Source organism: Anolis sagrei, chromosome 2 (assembly GCF_037176765.1).
Source record: "Anolis sagrei isolate rAnoSag1 chromosome 2, rAnoSag1.mat, whole genome shotgun sequence".
NCBI classification, from domain to species: Eukaryota; Metazoa; Chordata; class Lepidosauria; order Squamata; family Dactyloidae; genus Anolis; species Anolis sagrei.
The window spans coordinates 176,994,973-177,020,872 of NC_090022.1; the positions used below are offsets into that span (position 1 = coordinate 176,994,973).

Sequence of the window (25,900 nt, forward strand, 5' to 3'; positions counted from 1 at the left end):
TTGCTGGCCCTATGGCTGCAACCCGGGGAAGCTACCTGATTGCAAAATGCATGGCTAAATAAATTCATACAAACTAACAGTGCAAGAAAAAGAAATTCAAATCTCCTGGCACTACCGTGCCACCACAGAAGGTTTTGCTGTCTATGTCACTGTTCAGAATATTTCACCTCACTTTCTGTCTCTTTGATAATTGGATTTTGAAAAATTTGGCTTGTTGTGGAAACAAGGTTTGGTAAGAAAACTGCCCATGAATGAAACTTGCCATTGAAAGGGTGGGCAAAGTGATTCAAATTATTGCTGCCAAGTGCCTCTCCCTGATCACAAACAACCTCTGGGCTAGTCATTTGCAAGATGGTGATTCTACAACCTAAGGTCTAATAAAATATTATCCATTTGTGGGGTTTTTTTCTGGATCAAAATAGTGACTAAAACTTGCTAACTTGATAAATAATTGATCCGTTGGTAACATTTTATGTAATCACAAGATGTTGTCATCATGAAATATCCCATTTTGAAATTTGATCCATCTGTTTTGAAACATCCTTTATATTGTATTTACTAGTCAAGTCCTTTTGTAAGCAGCTTTCAGTAAAAGCTGATTCAATTGGCTCTTTGAAGGTGCTGAAGAGTAGTTTACTATGTTAGTTTTGTATTTTAAAACAATTGTAACTTCTGTATTCCCTTATTTGAAAAAAGCTTTCTTTGGGAAATGAGAGTCTACGTGAGGGCCTCTGTGATCTAACAAAGACTTCCTATTTATTCTCCAAATATTTTTAAATACTAAGTGTTTGTTAATTTATTATATTGGAAACTTTTGTGTCACATGTTTTTATTCTGACTTACAAGTGATATTTTACTAGTACAATATTTACAGAGGTATTAAGCAAAGGTTTAAATCATTTCTTGAAAATTCTTCAGACCTCTGAAGATGCCGGCCACAGATGCAGGCAAACTGTCAGGAGAGAATGCTACTGGAACATGGCCATACAGCCCAAAAAACGTATAGCAACCCATTCTTAAGGCAAATTTGCCATGAAGATCTCACAAACTCACAGTGAAAGATACATTCATCTAGGCTTAAAATGCCAGCTCTCAGATGAAATGAAACACAGTTCAGGTCAACCAGCTTTATCTATCCATCTGGGTATAAAGCCAGTTCTACATTCCATTACACGAGTTTAGCTTGACCATAAACGGAAAACCAGAGGAGGTTATGCAGACTGAGTTGTGAGGAAAATATCAAGGCTTTAAAAGTTATTTTTTGGGTGTTACAATCGTGAGGATCCCAGGAAACTGTATGAGGAGTCCAAAAAATAATCTTAACAACCTCTGATCAGTATAGAGACAAAGAGTGGCTTGCTTTTCAACTGTTTTCTTGGAGCTCTATGGGACAAGCTGGAAAAGATGCCAAATAAGATCAGAGCTTGCAAATGTTATTGCCGGCACTTTACATATTAATCTTAACAGCACCACAATTCAATACCACCATATAAGGTTAACGCGATGAAGAAATTTCATTGGATAACATTAAAATGTTAAAAACACACAGCCATGCTGAATTGTCAATTTTATTATCATAAGTTGTTGAACAGTTAACTTTTATAAAATCATTTAAACAGTGGCTGTTACAGAATTAACATAATAAAAATTTTGATTATCAAATTTTAAACTGAATTTTAAGAAGTTATTTCTAGGCTCTCCCCCATCTTTGGTCAACAGGGGTAGGCTTAACACCCTCCCTAACAGTATTCCAAACAGCTTCGCTATGATTTTTTGGTATCATGTGTACTATTTTGTTGGAAACTGCTTTGAGTTGCCGATTGGCTGAGAAAGGCGGTATACAAATACAATAAATAAATAAATAAATAAATTTCCTACATACAATTAAACAGCACCATTCATTTATAAAGGAGAAACTGCAAGTTTCCAGATGAAACAAACTATACCCACTACTTTTGGGATTGCTCAGCTTCACCCCACTGACAGGGAAGGATACAATTTGAGTCTGAGTACTGAGCACATATTTCTATGTATGGTTGTGAAAACTGGACAATGAAGAACACTGACAGGAAGAGAAATAAGTCCTTTGAAATGTGATACAAGAGGATCACATCTCAAATTCAGAGTATTAACATTTTTGTGGATATTCTGAATTGCCAAAAAGACAAATGTATAGGTCTTAGAGCAAATGAAACCTGAACCCCCATTAAAAGTGATGATGACTAAACTGTGGCAGTCATATTTTGGACACATCATGGGAAATGCTACTTGGAACTCAATGCTTGCCAGAGTTCATACAGGCCATCTCCATGAAGGCAGACACTCCCTCCTTCACACACAAGCATTTCAAGAATTTCCCAAGGAATGACAGTGATTGCATATTTGCCATTTCAACCTCAACACAAAACATACCTTTTATTTTTAAATCTGACTCCGATTCTTTGAGAGATGAAAATTGTTCTTTGAGGGGTGGATACACACTGCAAGGGAGAACAAAATGGGATCATTGCCTTAACACAGCACTCTTAATCATTTTGAAACCAAGATTTATAATGAGTCTTTGATATCTTCGGGGGTTTGGTTCCAGAACCCCCATGAATACAAATATCGATATTCAAGTCTCATTACATATGAAGGTGTAGTACAATGGATCATAATAAATTGTGTGGATCATAATAAATTGTGGCAAGTTCTTGGTGATATGGGCATAACAAATCACCTTGTCTCTCTCCTGAGGAATCTGTATCAGGACCAAGTAGCAACAGTAACAACTGACCATGGAACAACAGACTGGTTCAAGATTGGGAAAGGCGTACGGCAGGGTTGTATACTCTCCTCCAACCTATTCAACTTGTATGCAGAACACATCATGCGATGTGCGGGGCTTGACGAGGTGGAAATTGCTGGAAGAAACATTAACAATCTTAGATATGCAGATGACACCACTCTGATGGCCGAAAGCGAGGAGGAGCTGAGGAGCCTTCTAATCAAGGTGAAAGAAAACAGCGTAAAAGCTGGGTTTCAGTGAAACATTAAAAAACCAAGATTATGGCAAAAAGGATGGCTGACAACTGAGAAATAGAGGGAAAAAACACGGTGGCAGTGATAGACTTTGTATTTCTAGGTGCAAATATTACTGCAGACGCAGACTGCAGCCAGGAAATCAGGAGACACTTACTTCTTGGGAGGAAAGCAATGTCCAATCTTGATAAAATAGTGAAGAGTAGAGACATCACACTGGCAACAAAGATCTGCATAGCTAAAGCAATGGTATTCCCCGTAGTCACCTATGGATGTGAGAGCTGGACCTTAGGGAAAGCTGAGCGAAGGAAGATAGATGCGTTTGAACTGTGGTGCTGGAGGAAAGTTCTGAGAGTGCCTTGGACTGTGAGAAGATCCAACCAGTCCATACTTCAGGAAATAAAGCCTGACTGCTCATTGGAGGGAAGGATAGTAGAGACCACATCATGAGAACACAGGAAAGCTTAGAGAAGACAATGATGCTGGGGAAAATGGAAGGAAAAAGGAAGAGGGACCGACCAAGGGCAAGATGGATGGATGGCATCCTTGAAGTGACTGGACTGACCTTGAAGGAGCTGGGGGTGGTGATGGCTGACAGGGAGCTCTGGCATGGGCTGGTCCATGAGGTCACGAAGAATCGGAAATGACTGAACGAATGAACAACAACAAGTAAATACATAAAATGGCAAAATGAAAGTCTCCCTTTGGCTTTTAAAAAATATATTAAATCCATGTATCGTTGAATCTACGAATACAAAAACCACCTGTACTGCCAGAGCTGGCACTAGAAAAGAAAGCTAGACAATAGCCTTTCATTATATATAGCAACATTCTCAATCTTGTCTTCAAAATGTCTTCGATTACAGGAAAGATGCAAATGGCAGCAGGTCTTCGATATTCATTGGGGTTTGATTCCAGTACTCAACTGGAAACCAAAATTTGTGAATGTCCCATTACAAAAAAAATTACAAAAAGCTTGCTGTTTTTTAAAACTATTTTAAAGCCATGAGTGGTGACATTTGTGTCAAATCAAAGAATACAGAGGGCCAACTGTCCCTTGAGTTATTTACTTGGGGAAGAGGCAAGATATATGCAGAGTGACAGAGAAATAGGCAAAAACTTTCACCATTCCTAGCCAACAGCACCACTGACTATGTTGGCTGGACATGATAGCTACTAGAGTCCTAATACATCTGGATGGTATCAGGCTAGGGAAACATGATGTAACAAACTGTTTTATTTATCACTGTTATTGGTGATAAAATATAATGTTTATTTATTAATATTTAATTATTACTTTCCAAACACAAGTCTGTAAATAAGTTACGTCCTACAATGGGTTAAAAAAAAAGAGCATAAAAGGAAATGCGATCGCACCCGAACGCCCCATCTCGTTGCGTCGTGACAGGCCATCTCCCTGGTTCACCGGGGAGTTGACTGTGATGAAGCATGCGAGAAGGGGGCTAGAGCGCAAATGGAGGAAATCTCGGGACGTGTCTGATCGAGCACGGGCTAAAGCCTCTCTTAAGGCATACTCCGTGGCTATACGGGTGGCCAGGAAATCATTCACGACCACCCGGATAGCGTCTGCAGCAAATAGATCATCGGAGCTGTTTCGGGTCGTGGGGGAACTCCTCCACCCACCTGTGGTGGAGGAGGTCACTGATGACCCAGCAGCTCGGTGTTGCGATTTCGCACACCATTTTGCAGGTAAAGTCGCTCAGATACGCCTCGAGCTTGACTCCAATTCCATCGCAGTGCCTGAAGAGGTGACGGAGGCATCTGCCTGTCCAATTTTGTGGGATTCTTTTAGGCTTGTTCTTCCTGAAACCGTAGAGGGGGTTCTTGGGGCTGTGAGGGCGACCACCTCACCTCTAGACCCATGCCCATCTTGGCTCATTAAATCAGCCAGAGAGGGGTTGGTTGACTGGTTTGTATTGATTGTCAATGCATCGTTGGAGCAAGGGATTTTTCCATCGGGTTTGAAACAGGCAGTGGTTCGTCCACTCCTCAAAAAAGCTTCCCTTGACTCCACTGTGCTGAACAACTACAGGCCAATCTCCAACCTCCCTTTCTTGGGTAAGGTGCTGGAGCGGGTGGTCGCCTCGCAGCTCCAGGGCTTCCTAGACGATACCAACTACCTAGATCAGGCACAGTCTGGTTTCAGACCTGGTCATGGCACCGAGACAGCCTTGGTCGCCTTGGTGGATGACCTCCGCAGAGAGCTGGACAGGGGGAGTGTGACCCTGCTGGTTCTCCTGGACATCTCAGCGGCTTTCGATACCATCGATCATGGTATCCTTCTGGGTCGTCTCTCCGGGATGGGCCTTGGGGGCATGGTTCTGTCGTGGCTCCAGTCCTTCCTGGAGGGACGCACCCAGATGGTGAAGCTGGGAGACGCCTGCTCGGACCCCTGGCCTTTGACCTGTGGGGTCCCGCAAGGCTCTATCTTGTCGCCCATGCTCTTCAACATCTACATGAAACCGCTGGGAGAGGTCATCCGGAGTTTTGGAGTTGGGTGCCATCTTTATGCGGATGACTCACAACTCTACTACAACTTTCCACCTAATTCCAAGGAGGCTCCTCGGGTGCTGGACGAGTGCCTGGCCGCTGTGTCGATCTGGATGAGGAAGAACAAGCTGAAGATCAATCCCGACAAGACAGAGGTCCTCCTGGTCGATCGTAAACCGGATCGGGGTATAGGGTGGCAACCTGTGTTGGACGGGGTTACACTCCCCCTGAAGCCACAGGTCCGCAGTTTGGGTGTCCTCTTGGATTCTTCGCTTACACTTGAGGCTCAGGTGTCGGCGGTATCCGGGAGGGCCTTTGCACAACTGAGACTTGTGCGCCAGCTGCGACCGTACCTCGTGAAGGCGGATCTGGCCGGGGTGGTCCACGCCTTGGTCACCTCTAGAATGGATTACTGCAATGCGCTCTACGTGGGGCTGCCCTTGAAGACGGCTCGGAAACTACAATTGGTCCAGCGGGCAGCAGCCAGGATGCTAACTGGAGCTCATTATCAAGAGAGGTCAACCCTCTTGTTCAAGGAGCTCCATTGGCTGCCATTTATTTTCCGAGCCCAATTCAAGGTGCAGGTGCTCACCTACAAAGCCCTGAACGGTTTGGGACCACCCTACCTGCGTGACCGCATCTCCATCTACGAACCCACACGCTCGCTCCGGTCATCTGGGGAGGCCCTGCTCGTGATCCCACCTACGTCCCAAGCGCGTTTGGTGGGGACGCGGGACAGGGCCTTCTCTGTGGCGGCCCCCCGACTTTGGAATGCCCTTCCAAAGGAGCTTCGTCAGGCCCCTACTCTAGCAGTTTTCAGAAGGAACCTAAAAACTTGGCTGTTCCGATGTGCCTTCGCAGATTAGGAATCCCCATCCCAAGTCCTGGAAGCACTTTAGCACAACCAATGCTGCTGCACACCACACTTTCAATCCTACGTTCCTCCTGCCATCTCAGCACTTTTAACCCTGTACCCCATTGCGCTGGCCGAACCAGTTTTAATAGTGTCTTGATGTATTGTTATTGTGGTTATTTTGCTTAATTGTTTGATTTGCTTTGTTTATTGTTGTGTTATGTTTTCTATTGTATTGTGTTTTGAGGCTTCGGCCCGTGTAAGCCGCATCGAGTCCTTCGGGAGATGCTAGCGGGGTACAAATAAAGTTAATAATAATAATAATAATAAATGGGAAGAGGCACATTAGGAAGGTAACAGAGAATGAAAAATGCCAGCAGCAGAAAGTTAAAGGAATCCTTTTAAGTTACAAAATTATTGTGAAGTTCAAAGCTTGCCTCTTCACGAAAGCCACTGTTAGTGTGCTGCGCTCCACCTTGCAACTGGTCTTGAGGTCAACATTGGTAGAGAAAGGAGGATGATTACATATGCAATACGATATTTAGCTGTGGTTGATCAGACTTATCTGTCCATCTGTGTTCAAAATTTGTTCTGTACTTCACCAAACTACTGTGACTGAAAACAGAATCCAGGGAGGAGCCAGTTAGATAGGGGGTGCCTGAGCTCTCTATACACCTCATTTAATTCTCTGGGACAAAGGAAACACACTGTTATTGTCTACCCTTTTGACTCTTCAGTATCTTTCTTTGTTCTGATTTTCACAAATTCTGTTAATTTTCTCAAATTCCTTCTAGGAATGGAAAGGATATTCAAAAATTCCTAATTTTTTTCTAGTGTCAAGAATCCTGCATTGGAGAAGGTATTCACAGGTTGAGATTAAATATGTGTATAATTTGCATGTAACACAGACATTATATTTTTATGCAGAATTATTATTTCCTGCATACAGAAAATCTTATACTTGTGGACTTATCCTGTGCAAAAAAAATAAATGTGTGATTTGTACAAAACCCAGCATTTTGTAGAACTGTGCAAACGGGGGGGTTTTGTTTGTTTGGGTTTTTTTTTTTTTTTTGCAGAAAACAAGGTTTGTTTATACAGGGAATATTATTTCTGCTCATAAAACGATGGTGCAGAAACACCATGTACAAACCACAACAACACATTTATTTATTTCTCACCAACCTCTCTCTCAAGGTAGGTTAGTGTGAATTAAAATACAGTAGATAATATAACCATTTAAAACACATAGATTAAAACACATATACATAAGATTAAAACACACATTAAAATAATTCAAACCAATAAAATGTCAATTTAAATTTTATAGTTTTAAATTGACTGGAAAGGCCTTTAATTCTATTTTAAATTCTGATAGCCCATTTAGCTGATGAATCTCTTCTGGCAGGTCTCTACAGCACAGCTTTCCAAACTCTTTCTGATGACTCACTTTTTAGACCTGTATCCTAAAACCGTCATTCAGTTTTACTAGAAAGCCGGTGGTTAAGCCAACCTATTATACAAGTTTCATACAATATATTATACAATAGATTCAAATAATCTCTACTGTCAAAATGAGGTTTGGAGATTTCTTCTTGATGCTACTTATGTACTAAAGTTGATTACTGCATAGTTTTCTCTATGGCCGCTCCATGAGGTTCCTCACAAACATTGGTCAAGAGATAATATTACTGAAAGAAAGTGTTGATGATAGATAGATAGATAGATAGATAGATAGATAGATATGGTTGAGTCCCAAGGGCTATCCAGTTCAACTCCCTTCTGACACAAAGGAAGACAACATCACAGCCCACCTGACAGATGGCCATCCAGCCTTTGCCTCAACACCTACAGAGAAGGTTACCTAATGACATATCATCCAATGGGATGATGGTGGGTTGGCTATCTGTCAGGAGGGCTTAAACTGTGGTCTTCCTGCCTGGACAAAAGGGGGTTGGGAATCTCTTCTAGTGGGATGGCGTGGGGGCTCTTTGATTGCGACACATCTGTGGAAAGCTCTGCTCTACAGTCTAGGGACAGTTAATGAAAAGATCCTCTGGATGACAGGTTTCTGATTTGCAAATATGCTTCACAAACGACATAGCTGTCAAAGTAGAAAGAAAATTGCTAACTTTGCGTGTAGATTCCTTCATCAAGAAACTTAATAAACACCCCCAATTCCTATTTGATGTTTCATGTTCCTGCTCCCTTTCATAAGGGTCTCCAGGTACACAAATGACTACAAAAACATGGAACAGGATTGAAAGTTGATCTGGGGTACCATATTTCCTAACACCTTCCCCACTCATGCACATGACAAAGAACAATTGTCACTGGATTTCACTTGCAAGAGTCAGTTTTGAATATTAACGCCACTACATGCAGTTCACATTCTTTCATTTTGTAAGCTGCTTCTTGAGTGTCTTGATCTAACTGTGTGGCAATCCTCCAAATCAAGGTCACACAGCCTTGAGATACAATCAGACTGAAGGAATTTGCTTTTTTTCTTCATATGCCAGACCTGCTGTGTGTCACAAAACATCTCTAGCTTTAAAAATGGAGCAGGCTACATAAAAAATGAAAATATAAATAAGTAAAATAAAAGCTTATAGATACACAAAATAGATTATCAATAGGAGCAAGAGACACAGTTTTGTTATTGTAGCTCCACCTGTACAGGAAGCAGTGAGAGAAAGACAGACATTACAGTAATAGGATCAAATTGAGATGGAGGTTACCTGGTGCAAATCCATTCCAATATATCCAGGCGGTGGGATGAAGGGGTGCACAGCAACTTCTGTATGTCTTCAGCCTCTGATAAGAAGACACCCTCAAGGGCAGGGCAGCCCAGTTCCTGTAAGGTGATGAGAAGAGAGAATAGTTATTTTCCCCCATTCACCAAAGCTATTATTTCCCTCGTGTTCTCTAATGGAAATTCTCCATCATCAAAGACACCAATTTTCTCATGCATGACTTCACATACCTATTCAAAGAAATAATTCTACTTCCTGCTCCCAGTGGCAATATATTGAGGAGACACTGGCACTGCATAAAAGTGTGGAAAGATCTTCACTCCCAAAATCCAAAGTTGAGGTATGCCCTGTTAAGCATTTATTCAATCCTATCCAGATCTTTTGAACACAAAAGTTAGCAGAACAACATGACATTAAGATAGTGTGAAGCAGGGATGTGGGATAAGTACTTATCCCATAACCCTGCCTCATATGGTCTTTTCTGTCAGTTTGTTTACTTTTTGGTGTGGAATAAGCCACTCTCTACTGGATAAATTTAGATTCACAACTGGATAAATTTAGATTCTGGCTCAGGCTTGACTAATAAATATTTTTGACACTTTCCAGCTACCCCTTTGTTTTTTCTTAACTCAGAATTTGGCATGACGGAAAGGTAACGTATTTTTCATAGCTGATCCCTAATCCATCTAAAACACAGACATGTGCTTTTCACCTTAAGAACAGACAAGCATCGCGAGCTCTGAGGATTACCTGGGAAGGAATCCCACTGGAGCATTGCAGCGCACCCAAATACCTGGGAATTACTCTGGACCATGCCCTGACCTACAAGAAGCACTGCCTGAATATCAAGCAAAAAGGGGGCTCTAGAAATAATATACGAAAGCTGACTGGCACAACCTGGGGATCACAACCAGACACAGTGAAGACATCTGCCCTTGCGCTATGCTACTCTGCTGCTGAGTATGCATGCCCAGTGTGGAACACATCTCACCACACTAAAACAGTGGATGTGGCTCTTAATGAGACATGCCGCATTATCATGGGGTGTCAGTGCCCTACACCACTGGAGAAATTACACTGTTTAGCCGGCATTGCACCACCTGACATCCATCGGGAAGTAGCAGCCAATAGTGAAAGGACCAAGGCAGTAACATCTCCAGCTCATCCCTTGTTTGGGTATCAGCCAGCACGTCAACGACTTAAATCAAGAAATAGTTTTCTAAGATCTACAGAGACACTTGCTGGAACACCTCAGCAAGCGAGAGTCCAAAAGTGGCAGGCTCAAACCCAGAATCTCAATCAATGGCTGATACCAAATGAGAGACTTCATCCTGGGCACACAGAAAACTGGGCAACTTGGAAGGCGCTGAACAGACTGCGCTCTGGCACCACAAGATGCAGAGCCAACCTTAAGAAATGGGGCTACAAAGTGGAATCCACGACATGTGAGTGTGGGGAAGAGCAAACCACTGACCACCTGCTGCAATGCAACCTGAGCCCTGGTACATGCACAATGGAGGACCATCTTATAGTAACACCAGAGGCACTCCAAGTGGCCAGCTACTGGTCAAAGGACATTTAATCAACTACCAAACTTCACAAATTTTGTGTTTTGTCTGTCTGTTTGTTTGTTTGCTTTGTTCTGTTAGAAATGTAATATATTTGTCTGTTTGCCCTGACATGACAAATGAATAGCCAGCATGTCAATGACTTAAATCAAGAAATAGTTTTCTAAGATCTACAGAGACACTCGCTGGAACACCCCAGCAAGTAAGAGTCCAAAAGTGGCAGGCTCAAACCCAGAACCTCAATCCATGGGTGATACCAAATGAGAGACTCCCCCCTGGGCACACAGAAAACTGGGCGACTTGGAAGGCGCTGAACAGACTGCGCTCTGGCACCATGAGATGCAGAGCCAACCTTAAGAAATGGGGCTACAAAGTGGAATCCACGACATGCGAGTGTGGGGAAGAGCAAACCACCGACCACCTGCTGCAATGCAACCTGAGCCCTGCTACGTGCACATTGGAGGACCTCCTTGCGGCAACACCAGAGGCACTCCAATGGCCAGATACTGGTCAAAGGACATTTAATCAACTACCAAGCCTGAAGAAGGGAAGGCTGAGTGGAGATATGATAGCCATGTAGAAATATGTGAGAGGAAGCCACAGGGAGGAGGGAGCAAGCTTGTTTTCTGCTTCCTTGGAGACTAGAACGCAATGGAACAATGGCTTCAAACTACAAGAGAGGAGATTCCATCTGAACATGAGGAAGAACTTCCTGACTGTGAGAGCCGTTCAGCAGTGGAACTCTTGGCCCTGGAGTGTGGTGGAGGCTCCTTCTTTGGAAGCTTTTAAGCAGAGGCTGGATGGCCATCTGTCAGGGGTGATTTGAATGCAATATTCCTGCTTCTTGGCAGAATGGGGTTGGACTGGATTGCCCATGAGGTCTCTTCCAACTCTTTGATTCTATAAGCTTGCAAACTTTGTGTTTTGTTTGTCTGTTTGTTAGAAAATGCAATGTAACTGTTTGGTCTGCTCCTGACACAATAAATACATATATGTGTGTGTCTATGTATATACACACACACACATATACTAGCTGTCCCCTGCTACGCGTTGCTGTGGCCCAGTCTGTTGATCTGGAAAATAAAGTAATGAGAAAGTGTTGGTTTCTAATATATATAACTTCTTTATGCTTGTGGGTAAACAGTATTTCTTGCAGTTTCTTTGTCAGTGTTGATGTGGAGAGTGTCTGGTTTGCATACTCTGGAACATGCGACATATTGTCCTTCTTTAGGGATCCCTTTCAAGCCTATGATACTATATCTGTGTGTGTGTGTGTGTGAATCATATCTATCTATCTATCTATCTATATCTATGGCTGGATGGCTCTTTGTCAGGAGGACTTTATGTGTTCTTGCCCTGATTTGGATGGCCTTAAGTATTTTCTGTTGGTCATGGGTGTTCTGTGTGGGAAGTTTACCCTGATTCTGTCGTTGGTGGGGTTCAGAATGCTCTTTGATTGGAAGTGAACTGTGAATCCCAGTGACTACAACTCCCAAATGTCAAGGTCTATTTTCCCCAAACTCCATCTGTGTTCATATTTGGGCGTATTGAGTGCTTGTGCCAAGTTTGGTCCAGATCCATCATTGTTTGAGTCCACAGTGCTCTCTGGATGTTTGACAAGCGGACAAACGTCAGCGTGCTGGAAGAAGCAAAGACCACCAGCATTGAAGCGATGGTCCTCCGCCATCAACTCCGCTGGACTGGCCACGTTGTCTGGATGCCCGACCACTGTCTCCCAAAGCAGTTGCTCTACTCTGAACTTAAGAACGGAAAACGGAATTTTGGAGGACAGGAAAAGAGATTCAAAGATGGGCTCAAAGCCAACCTTAAAAACTCTGGCATAGACACTGAGAACTGGGAAGCCCTGGCCCTTGAGCGCTCCAGCTGGAGGTCAGCTGTGACCAGCAGTGCTGCAGAATTCGAGGAGGCACGAGTGGAGGGTGAAAGAGAGAAACGTGCCACGAGGAAGGCGCGTCAAGCCAACCCTGACCGGGTCCGCCTTCCACCTGGAAACCAATGCCCTCACTGCGGAAGAAGATGCAGAGCAAGAATACGGCTCCACAGCCACCTACAAACCCTCAAAAATAGTCATCAAGGAAGACCATCTTACTCGTCCAACGAGGGATCACCTAAGTAAGTAAGTAAGTCTCTGGATGTAGGTGAACTACAACTCCCAAACTCAAGGTCAATGCCCACCAAACCCTTCCAGTATTTTTCTGTTGTTCATGGAAGTTCTGTGTGCCAAGTTTAGTTCAATTCCATCATTGATGGAGTTCAGAATGCTCTTTGATTGTAGGTGAACTATAAATCCCAGCAACTACAACTCCCAAATGACAAAATTATATATTTTTTGAGTGATGGTCACTCCTTGTGTTGTGAGATGTTTTGTTGCCAAATTTGGTGTGATTTCGTTCGTTGGTTCTTTTGTTTTTAAGGTACTCATTATGCACAGAGCATTTATATATATATATATATATATATATATATATACACTAGCTGTACCCGCCACGCGTTGCTGTGGCCAACCTTACCTTCCTCTTTGTCTCCTTTCTTTGGGAGGAGATATAGTGCATGCACACACACGCGCATACACATATGGGTGTGGATAATATGGCAATGTCTATGTTGAAAGGAAGTTGTGGAGAATACCTACATGGATGTTAATTTTACTATATTTCCTCAACTCTCCCCTCAAATACACAGTCACGCGGGAAATAAGTGGCTCTGGTGGAGTGCATGTCTTGAGGGGTTATTGTGGGGATGATCTTGGATGTGCATTAATTCCACTATATTTTCACAACTCCACACACCCATATGCGGCCACTGTTGCTCTGCCAACATGTGTATGTTGCCAAGTTGTAAAAGATAGATAGATAGAATGATTTTCAATTCATACAGCAGTTTTTTGTGGTTGTTGTTGTGCGGTTTTGATTTCTGACTGGATTAGTTTGTACCTAGTGGGTTGTCCTTGGGGCATGGCAATTTTGGTAGAGTTTTGTGGAGGGGTTTTAGAGTTTTGCTTCCTCGTTGGACGCCAGGAGGAAATTTATAGATATAGATATATATATATAGATTTCGTTGGAGCCCCCGGTGGCGCAGTGGGTTAAAGCACTGAGCTGCTGAGCTTGTTGATCGAAAGGTCGCAGGTTCAATTCCGGGGAGCGGCGTGAGCTTCCGCTGTCAGCCCTAGCTTCTGCCAACCTAGCAGTTCGAAAACATGCAAATGTGAGTAGATCAATAGGTACCGCTCCGGCGGGAAGGTAACGGCGCTCCATGCAGTCATGCTGGCCACATGACCTTGAAGGTGTCTACAGACAACGCTGGCTCTTTGGCTTAGAAATGGAGATGAGCACCACACCCCAGAGTCAGACATGACTGGACTTAATGTCAGGGGACAACCTTTACCTTATAGATTTCGCTGGAGTGATACTTACATACAAATTCAACTTAAGAACAAACCTACAGAGCCTATCTTGTTTGTAACTTGAGGACTGCCTGTATATGTATATAACAACAATGGTATTTTTTGTGGTTTTCTTTTCTTCCACAGAGGGAAAAATAGAAGAGAAGGGAGAGAGAAGTATTGAAGAAGTCTGTAAAGATTCACTAGTTTATTTTAGCTGGACTGGATTTCCCATTGACTTCTGCAGCAACCCAAAATTCAAATTTGCCTCAGGGGCGCCATTCCTCAGAAAGTACCTCAAAGCACACAACAGCAGGAACTAGCCCAAACATGTCCCCCTTGGAAAAGTCAGCCGAATCTGCAGCCACCCCCGCTAATAAGAAGTTCTCATTTTGTTCTGAGGAGACTCCAGAAAGGAATTACCTGCAGACGTTCATACAGCAATGCAAAAGAAGCTGCTGCCGCCATCTTCCCGCCGGCGCCTAAGCCCCGCCCATGCCCCGCTGTTATTGGCTCTGGACTCGGCAATCTAAAAGATGACAGGACACTCAGAACAACCCTCCCCCCCCCCGCCTTAAATGGGCTGGCTTAACTTTCTTTATACCCTGCAGCGAGAACTGGGCTGAACCAAAGTAACAAGGGAGACTGGATTGACCATGAAGGAGCTGGGAGTGGTGACGGCGTGGTCTGGTGCAAGAATCATAGAATCAAAGAGTTGGAAGAGACCTCATGGGCAATCCAGTCCAACCCCCTGCCAAGGAGCAGGAATTACAACAGCAAAACAACAGAAAGTAAACAATCAGGCACATTTAATCACCTCTCAACAAAAGGTTGCCCCAGGCACTGCCAGGCCATCAAATGCTAATCAAAGTGGTCAGTTGAAACATTCACACCTAGGTCCAACAGACAAGAGTCCTTTGTCCCACCCTGGTCATTCCACAGATATATAAACCCATTTTCCTAGTTCCAACAGACCTCACTTCCTCTGAGGATGCTTGCCATGGATGCAGGCGAAACGTCAGGAGAGAATGCCTCTAGAACATGGCCCTATAGCCCGAAAAAACCTACAACAACCCAGTGATTCTGGCCATGAAAGCCTTTGACAATACATTGATTGCATCCTCTTTCAAAGATAATTGAAAAGAGCACAGATGTTGCCATGAAGTATATAATGCCTTAACTGCATAGAGTGAAAACTTCCATGTGCAGGTATAGATCAGTGCATTTTGTGATGTTGTTCATTCGTTCAGTCGTTTCCGACTCTTCGTGACCTCTTCGTGTCCAATTCTGGGCACCACAATTCAAGAGAGATATTGACAAGCTGGAATGTGTCCAGAGAAGGGCGACTAGAATGATCAAGGGTCTGGAGAACAAGCACTATGAGGAGCGGCTTAAGGAGCTGGGCATGTTTAGCCTGAAGAAGAGAAGGCTGAGAGGAGATATGATAGCCATGTATAAATATGTGAGAGGAAGCCACAGGGAGAAGGGAGAAAGCTTGTTTACTGCTTCCATGGAGATTTTATTTATTTCTTTATTTATTTATCATGTCAGTGCGACCAGTCGATTATATTACATTTCCAACAGAACAAAGCAAAAAAACAAACAAACAAAACAAAACAAAACAAAAAACCAGACAAAATATGAAAATTATGAGTTTGGTAGTTGATTAAATGTCCTTGGACCAGTATCTGGCCACTTGGAGTGCCTCTGGTGTTGCTGCAAGAAGGTCCTCCCTTGTGCATGTGGCGGGGCTCAGGTTGCATCACAGCAGATGGTCTGTGGTTTGTTCTTCTCCACACTCGCATGTCGTGGATTCCACTTTGTAGCCCCATTTCTGAAGGTTGGCTCTGCATCTCGTGGTGCCAGGGCGCAGTCTGTTCAGTGCCTTCCAAGTTGCCCAGTTTTCTGCGTGCCCAGGGGGGAGTCTCTCATTTGGTATCAGCCATTGATTGAGGTTCTGGGTTTGAGCCTGCCACTTTTGGACTCTCACTTGCTGAGGTGTTCCGGCGAGTGTCTCTGTAGATCTTAGAAAACTATTTCTAGACTTAAGTTGTTGACATGCTCAAACAGGGGATGAGCTGGAGATGTCTCTGCCTTGGTCCTTTCACTATTGGCTGCCACTTCCCGGCAGATGTCAGGTGGTGCAATACCGGCTAAGCAGTGTAATTTCTCCAGTGGTGTAGGGCGTAGACACCCCGTGATATTGCAGCATGTCTCATTAAGAGCCACATCCACTGTTTTAGTGTGGTGAGATGTGTTCCACACTGGGCATGCATACTCAGCAGCATAGCGCAAGGGCAGATGTCTTCACTGTGTCTGGTTGTGATCCCCAGGTTGTGCCAGTCAGCTTTTGTATGATATTATTTCTAGCGCCCCCTTTTTGCTTGATGTTCAGACAGTGCTTCTTGTAGGTAAGAGCACGGTCCAGAGTGACTCCCAGGTACTTGGGTGCGCTGCAGTTCTCCAGTGGGATTCCTTCCCAGGTGATTTTCAGAGCTGGGGATGCTTGTCTGTTCTTGAGATGAAAGGCACATGTCTGTGTTTTAGATGGATTAGAGATCAGTTGGTTTTCCCTGTAATAGGCAGTTAGAGCACCTAGAGCTTCGGAAATCTTCTGTTCTACCACCTCAAAGCTCCCTGCCTGAGCGGTAATGGCATAGTGTCTAGGGCCAGGGAAGTAATGCTCTATTCTGCTTTGGTTAGATCACACTTGGAATATTGTGTCCCATTCTGGGCACCACAATTCAAGAGAGATATTGACAAGCTGGAGGGCAACTAAAATGATCAAGGGTCTGGAGAACAAGCCCTATGAGGAGCAGCTTAAGGAGCTGGGCATGTTTAGCCTGAAGAAAAGAAGGCTGAGAGGAGATATGATAGCCATGTATAGATATGTAAGAGGAAGCCACAGGGAGGAGGGAGCAAGCTTGTTTTCTGCTTCCCTGGAGACTAGGACGTGGAACAATGGCTTCAAACTACAAGAAAGGAGATTCCATCTGAACATGAGGAAGAACTTCCTGACTGCAAGAGCCATTCAGCAGTGGAACTCTCTGCCCCGGAGTGTGGTGGAGGCTCCTCTAGAACAGTGATTGGCAATCGTTTGAGCTTGGTGTGTCAACATTTGCCAAAAACCTGAGCATAACTTGAGTGGGGGTGTCACTTTGAGAAAAAAACCATAATTTTGCTATATTTATAGTTTAAATAAGAAAAATGTATAATGCATGCTTAGTTATGGAGTGAACAATGCTCAAACATGCAGATGTTAAATTTGTAGAGCCTTTTACAAATTTAAGGATGGAATTAGATTAGTTCTTATAAGGCAGGGGTCCTCAAACTAAGGCCCGGGGCCAGATGCGGCCCTCCAAGGTCATTTACCCGGCCCTCGCTCAGTGTCAACCTAAGTCTGAAATGACTTGCAAGTACACAACAACAACAACAACAACAACAATCCTATCTCATCACCAAAAGTAGGCCCACACTTCTCATTGAAATACTAATAAGTTTATATTTGTTAAAATTGTTCTTCATTTTAATTATTGTATTGTTTTTAAGTGTCTTTTGCTCTACAAATAAGATATGTGCAGTGTGCATAGGAATTCATTCATGTTATTTTCAAATTATAATCCGGCCCTCCAACAGTTTAAGGGACGGTGACCTGGCCCTCTGTTTAAAAAGTTTGAGGACCCCTGTTATAAGGTGTACTTCTTTGTATGCGGCTGCATGTGTCTGCGTGTCATCAAAAATAGCCATGCATGTCAGTGCTGACACGCGTGTCATAGGTTCACGATCACGGCTCTAGAACATGGCCATATAGCCCGAAAAAGCCTACAACAACCCAGTGATTCCAGCCATGAAAGCCTTCGACAATACATAATAACATATGTTTAAAAAATTTAATAAGTCCTGGCTAATAGCGCCTGGTATTAATTGGCGGTCTCCCATCCAGGAGCTGCCCAGGGCTGACCCTGATGACCTTCCAAGAACAGACAGATGCAGTCTCTGTAATATATTTTAGGCTGACAAAGAAAGACATAAATGTTCCAATTTGCACAAATAAAGTGGTTTGCAACATTACAAAAACAAATAGTTGAATTCTCACTTTAGATCAGCCTAAAAGGCACTGATCTATACCATCACATGGGGACTTTTCACACTATGCAGTTACGACATTATACACTTCAACTGCCATGGCAACATCTGTGCTCTTTTCAATTATATTTGAAAGAGGACGCAATCAATTAATCTATGATTGCCATCTGTAGCACTAATTTGCCTGCTGGGTCTCATTAATGTGACTTATTTGCCAGCAGAGGGTGCTCCTGATTCACCAGATCCACACTTCTGGTTCATATTTTCTGCTCGCTCCCTTAAATGTCAAGTTTAAGGATTCAGCTCAGCACACTGGGACATTTTGGGATGCTTATCAGTAAAGCCTCTGCAGTGATTTGCTTGGCTTGTCTATATTTGGAAACCGAGAGAAACTGCTGTAGCACATATGTCAAACAAAATAAAATAAGACATGATGCAGAGGAGGCCGTGTGGAATCAGATGATGAGAAATACTTTTTGCAGGATTTGGAGAAAGAGGAGGTGGAGGTTGAAGCAGTTTCTCCTGGAACCTCTGCACCAACAAATGATGGAGGCTATCACCCAAACTTGATAGAGGTTACTAAGCCGCATTGAGTCTCCTTGTGGAGAGGGAAAAACAGGATATAAATAAATGCAGTAATCTGCATAAATAAAAATGTAATGTTCAATGTATTGTCGAAGGCTTTCATGGCCGGAATCACTGGGTTGTTGTAGGTTTTTTCAGGCTATATGGCCATGTTCTAGAGGCATTTTCTCCTGACATTTCACCTGCATCTATGGCAAGCATCCTCAGACCTCACTACATCTGAGGATGCTTGCCATAGATGCAGGCGAAACGTCAGGAGAAAATGCCTCTAGAACATGGCCATATAGCCCGAAAACACCTACAACAATCCAATGTAATGTTCGTTTGTGAGATTAACATAACTCAAAAACCACTGGACGAATTGCAGCCAAATTTGGCCACAAGACACCTACTAACCCAAGGAGTGACCATCATTAAAAAAATGATTTTGTCATTTGGGAGTTGTAGTTTCTGGGATTTATAGTTTACTTACAATCAAAGAGCATCCTGAACTCCACCAATGATGAAACTGAACCAAACATGGCACACAGGACTCCCATGACCAAGAGAAAACACTAGAAGGGTTTGGTGGGTATTGACCTTGAGTTTGAGAGTTGTAGTTCACCTACATCCAGAGAGCACTGTGGACTCAAACAATAATGGATCTGGATCAAACTTGGCATGGATATTCCATATGCCCAAATATGAATACAGATGGAGTTTAGGGGAAATAGACCTTGACATTGAGAGTTGTAGTTACTGGGATTTATAGTTCACTTACAATCAAAGAGCACTGTGAACACTGGTGGAGTTAGGGGAAAAAAGACCCTGTTAGGATTCTTGTTTGGTTGTTTGGAGGGAGAGAAAATTCTCTTACGTAACAAAGATAGAACCTTTCATGTAACCATCACGCTTTTAAGACACAACTTTCTGTAACAGCCAAGATATTAACTGCATTTCTTCCTGTTCTAAATAATAAACTTTGTTGGTTATTATTCAAGTGTGCCTCTATGCTTGAAGATTTCCAAAGTAACTTTAAGCAGTTCGAAGAAACTAATGGTGGCAGCATACCTTTGAAGAAACAGATTTAAAAGGGAACCTCAGTAACATAAGCCTTAGGGCTGTTGCAATCACACTCTTTCACTTCATACAAACCAAGGGCTTAACAGCACTGTGAAGTGGGTATGTGCCGGTGATCTTTCAAAAGAGTTTTGTATTTCGACCAGGCAGAGAGTTGCCAGCTTTTATACCATATCAGCTTTTCTATATTATATCAGCCTTTTTGATTTTTATTCTCAAATAAAATATCTCCCCATATAAGTTCCATACTTTCTATACCAAGCAAATCAATAATGTGACCCACACGTTCTTGTGAAATGCCGATTATGCCTGAAATTTCTGAGTGATACGACGATCTTCCTGAATCAATCTGTCAACCTTTTGCTTGTGAAACTTGGTGGTTGCTGTCACAGGACGTCCAACTCTCTATCACACAAGTCAGATGTTCCCACCTCAACATCTTTAAACTTACTCGTTCAACAATGCTCAGTACTCACATCAACAAAATCACAATAAACAGCTTGCATTCTCTGATGAATCTCCTTTGGGGTGACACCTTCTGCTGTCAAGAATTCTTTTTTTAAATTCTTTTTATTTAGAATAAGTGCTCGTAAGAGTTGAGCGTGATAGGAAAGTAATAGAAACGTTATTTTTATACTTTAAAAAGAAAATGAAAGCATCAGTATACATGGAAAGTGGGGGAACATTATGAAATAGTCTAGGTAGTGTGAATTGAAAGGAGAAACGAGAAAGGAGTAGGGGGGATAAAAAAAAAACCCAAAAAAAGGGGGGTAACAAGAAGGGAGAGTTCACTGGTGACCGAGAAGTTGGTCTCAGACGGAATAGCGTACTTCCAGGGTTCCCAGGTCAGGATTTATCCATCTTGGATGTGATTGTAGATACATAAAAAATTAGAACTAATTCTAAATTCAAATTTGACTTAAAACCGGAATACTTTTTATTGGGCAAAACAGACTTTGACACAGATAATAACACAAATAATATTTTTTTTCCATTTAGTTACAGCAGCAAGAATTAAATTGGCACAGTGCTGGAAGAACAAAGAGATACCTTCGATAGAACAGTGGTTACTTAAAACCTTAGACATTATGAACATGGACTTACTAACACAAAGGATGTCGCAAAACAAAACCAAAATAAAAGAAACAAACTGGGATAAGCTATTAAACTATTTTGAAAAAGAAAACAAGGAAATAAATATCATAAGAATGAAACAATTTGAATGAATAAATAAATACATAAACAAGACCCGCGTCCAAAAAACCAGATGAAATAAAGACCTGCTGTCAAGAATTCAATGACTGCATGTTGCTTAAGTTGCATTGACCGACCATCTGCACAGGGTTCCATACTTCACACTTTAACAACACAACCATTCAATTCTAAGGCTTCCCACCAAAATGGAACTGTAGAAGAGAGTCTACTGAACAAGCCAGTACCTGCCGCATACCAGTATTGCCATCTGTTGAGGAGTTACAAAGCTGGAGGCATTTCTTTTCATTCAACCCTTGTATAAGAGGGTCATAGTGTATTATAGATTTCTCTCTACACTGTGGAGTCTCACTTACTAGAATTCCTTTCTGTGGATCAAGGTCTTGTTAAAAGCACCAGAGCTAAAGCTTTACTTAAAAGCCTATACCTATTTTCACTTAGATTCTTCACTAGACAATGTGCCTCATTTGGAATTGATCCTTTGGACAATTTAGGTGACTTTGTTGGCTAATTTAGCTTCCCTATATATTCCAGGCCAAGCTCTTGTTGCTGAGCAACCTATAAAGTGTAGGTCCAGACTAACTGGATGGAGAGATGGAAGTGTAATGGACAGAGCTGGAAAAGAGGGGAGGGGAGCTTTCTCCAAGTACAGTACTAGAGAGGAAATGAAAAAGCTAAATAGCTTGGAAATGACTCTCAGTCTAGACGGGCTGCTTGGCAGGGTCACCTGTGACTCAAAAGTGTCTGGATAAATAAGGAATGGCAAAGAATATTAATGGGGAGAGAGCGTAGTGCCACTCAATAGCTTTCTGCCTTTTCCATGAAAAGTGAAATGTTGGGGAATCCATAGAAGGAGGAAAACTAGTCTTCTTTGTGCCAGGAGTGGCCACTATTTGACATTGGGTGCTTTGCCCTTGCATTAACAAGTGCCTCCCATACATATAAATTGTACTCCGCTGTGGATTTTTTTTTCTGAAAAGACCTCTTTCATACCATAGATTTTCTCATCTGGGCATACATGTTAAGGGTTCCCTAACAACCAGAGCTTGATTGGGAGTATGTGAGATGGAGGATGCCAAATTAACCAGCATAGCTGGTTAAGAGAGAGGACAAACTCAATGACGCAGGCTAATTGCCACATGAACAGATGAGGAGATATTAAAGACAATGTAGTGTTCTTATTGTGTATCCTAGTCATTTCTGATTCATGGCAACCCTAAGCTGAACCTATCATATTTATTTATTTATTTACTTCATTTATATACTGCTTTTCTCAGCCCTTGGGCGACTCAAAGCGGTTAACAATAGCAAAAATTCAATGCTTGACATCATAGAAAAACAGTTAAAACAATTATAAATAGTAACATAATAAACAGTTAAACATCAATATAACATCTAATTAGCATCTCAAACAAAATCAAGATCCAATCTCATCATCTGTTGCTCTGTATTCCTATGTTAATTACACTGCCTAATCAAACGCCTGCTCAAACAACCAGGTCTTCACTTTCCTCCGAAATGCCAATAGGGAGGGGGCTGATCTAATTTCTGTAGGAAGGGCATTCTATAGCCAAGAGGCCACCACTGAGAAGGCCCTGTCTCTCGTCCCCGCCAGTCGTACCTGTGATGCAGACGGGACCGAGAGCAGGGCCTCCCCAGATGATCTTAATGTCCTAACTGGTTCATAGGAGGAGATGCGTTCAGACAGGTAAGTTGGGCCAGAACCGTTTAGGGCTTTATAGGCCAATGCCAGCACTTTGAATTGTGCCCGGTAGCAGACTGACAGCCAGTGGAGCTGGCGCAACAAAGGAGTTGTATACTCCCTGAGTGCCGCTCCTGTTAGTATCCTGGCTGCTGGACCATTTGGAGCTTCTGAGCAGTCTTCAAAGGCAACCCCACACAGAGAGCGTTGCAGTAGTCTATACGGGATGTAACCAGAGTGTGGACTACCGTGGCCAAGTCAAACTTCCCAAGGTACAGGCGCAACTGGCGCACAAGTTTTAACTATGCGAACGCTCCCCTGGTCACCGCTGAAACCTGGGGTTCCAGGCTCAGAGATGAGTCCAAGATCACACCCAAGCTGCGAACGTCTGTCTTCAGGGGGAGTGTGACCCCATCCAACACAGGCTGTAATCATAGAGTTTTCTGGGGCTGTGTGTGTGTCTTGGCCAAGGTCACATCCACATGTAGTCAATAATCTGCAGCCAGCAACCATCTGGTAGCAAATCCACACTCTGTATCATTCCCACTGTGATAGTGTAGAGGTTTCAGCTAAGACCACGGTTAAGGAGGTCCATGCCCAGTGAGCTTCTGCTAAACCAAATCAGACCAAATTGAGAACAAGCACTTTGGGTTGAGGGGAAAGCTAAAGAGATTTATTACAATTTGGCCAAATTGGATGCAAGTACACTCAATATGCTTCAAAAGGTATAAGCACAAATTCACAGAGAAATCCATGACAATTTATATAATTCTGCCAGCTATTCAGACTTCCCACTTCCTCCCCAATTAGCTGAAAAGAGAGGCGGGCTAGGATCTACGCTAGGATTGGCTAGGTGTTCCCCTGATGTCACAGCCTCCAGGAGGAGATCCCCATGGCAGGAAGAAAGACAGCTGATAGTTGGTCAATTTGAAGGATCCAAACCATTGTGGGGATGCCCCTGGGAGAGCACAAACCTAGAGGAAATGGTGATGTGACTATGTGGATGAATTTTTAATTAACTCAAGTGCCCAGTTCCATGTGAGACAAACAGTACAAGACTCAAGAAACAAAGGTGGTAGTTCCGGACAATCAGGGGATGGGCTGGCCATTTAGAAAGTTAATGAATTAATGTTTGCTGAGTCACACATATATAAACACAAAAATGCATATAGACAAGCACACAAATATACACAATGTTCAGCAGTGGAACTCTCTGCCCCGGAGTGTGGTGGAGGCTCCTTCTTTAGAAGCTTTTAAACAGAGGCTGGATGGCCATCTGTCGGGGATGCTTTGAATGCGATTTTCCTGCTTCTTGGCAGGGGGTTGGACTGGATGACCCATGAGGTCTCTTTCAACTCTATGATTCTATGATTCTACATATAAACACAATATATATACACACATATATACACCTCTACACACACACACATGCACACATATATATACCTATATATATATATATATATATATATATATATATATGCACACAAGCACACATATATACACAGATTCACAAATATATACACACATATAAACAAATATATATACACACACACAAAACACACATATACAGACTGGGCCACAGCAACACATGGCAGGGGATGGCTAGTCATCATATAAATAATAAACAATTATATTAAAAGTTCTTGTGGGTTTTTTCGGGCTATATGGCCATGTTCTAGAGGCATTTCTCCTGACGTTTCGCCTGCATCTATGGCAAGCTTCCTCAGAGGTGAGGACCTCACCTCTGAGGAAGCTTGCCATAGATGCAGGCGAAACGTCAGGAGAAATGCCTCTAGAACATGGCCATATAGCCCGAAAAAACCCACAAGAACTGAGTGATTCCGGCCATGAAAGCCTTCGACAATACATTAATTATATTAAAACATTAAAACAGTTCATTAAAACAGTAAATTAGTCACAGCAGTTAAAAACAAATCCAAGTCTGGGGATTAAATTGTGCAAAACTATGTGGCGGGGGAGGGAACGAAGGGCCTGCCGCCTCCCCCCACCTTCCCTCAGCCCCATCACTGCTTAGAGGGCCATTGAGGTTTCTTCTGACCCATGGCTGGAGATCTGGACCTGGAGATCTTTATGAAGTCTGGTGATGTCATCTGACCCATCAGTGTTCAGAGGGTCAAACCTTTATGAAGTCCTGTGGCTGATACCTAAAAGGGGGCCTGGAGACCTTTATGATGCAAGCTGGACTCCTCCCAAGGCTTTGCATCTGTCTCTCCAGCCAGCATTAGCAAAGGTCCCAAGGTGGCAATGTCACCTTGGGTTTGCTGATGATGATGGAAGAGGCAATGCTAGACATTGATTATTACATCAACTGTGGATTGATTTTAATTCTGGTAATCAATGCATTAACTTTCTACTTGATTTGGGAGCTCCTGAGAGAGAACCCTCCATTATGGCAGGAACTGTGTCAAACATCCAACAGATGCCTTTCTGCCTGCCTTGGAATTGTGTCCTGGCTTTGGCCCTTTGGAGAACGGGTGAGTACTTTTGCCTCTATAAGTAGCCCAAAAAACCAATGGCTGAGCTCCAAGGAACTGAGTGTTCTGTCCATCTGTATAGACCTGTGCAATCAATGGGTGGAAAAATCAATAATCATTACTAAAATTTGTGTGTGGGGGGGGGGGGAGTGAATCATTTCTAAAGTGTTTCCAAAATATAAGAGGTCCATATCATAATTATAACAATATAACATTTTTGTTACTTTTTTGTGTAAGAGCTGTAAGTCCAGAGCTATAATTTTCTGGGCACATTTGCTCAAGTAAACAGTATAAACACGACCCTGGTGATAAAGCATTTTTTAACATATAAGAACACAACAGCACTTTAAGGCGCCTGCCACCTGCTGCTAAATAACACTAGCACTTACGCCCCCTTCCTTATCCCTCTATGCCGCACTTTAGTGAATGCTGAGAACCAGTTTCAGGTTACCTATTGCACTTTAGATCTTGCACTTTATGTATGTGCCCAACGGCACGTAGTGTGTTGTTAACTGAGTGGTATTACTGACTGTGCTGCACTGAAGACTCTCGCACTCTCGCACTTTACGAACTATCCTAACTGGTGTGGCTGGAACGCCCCTTCCTTCTGAAGCTATTGTTATCCATGAGGTCCGCCACCCCCCTGTTG

The 25,900-nt window shown here is 42.9% G+C and overlaps 1 protein-coding gene across 1 annotated transcript in view; it reads right to left on the minus strand.

Moving 5' to 3' along the window:
• The window catches only part of HAUS7 (HAUS augmin like complex subunit 7), a 31,178-nt gene extending 16,561 nt beyond the window's left edge, over window positions 1-14,617 (minus strand). Inside the window, exons 1-3 of the mRNA XM_060763179.2 lie at window positions 14,533-14,617; window positions 9,124-9,239; window positions 2,413-2,480 (exon numbers count right to left, since the gene is read on the minus strand). Of these exons, the coding sequence (XP_060619162.2) occupies window positions 2,413-2,480; window positions 9,124-9,239; window positions 14,533-14,577 (229 nt within the window). The 5' untranslated portion in view covers window positions 14,578-14,617. The remainder of the gene's footprint in view (window positions 1-2,412; window positions 2,481-9,123; window positions 9,240-14,532) is intronic.
• Window positions 14,618-25,900: the final 11,283 nt, after the last annotated feature.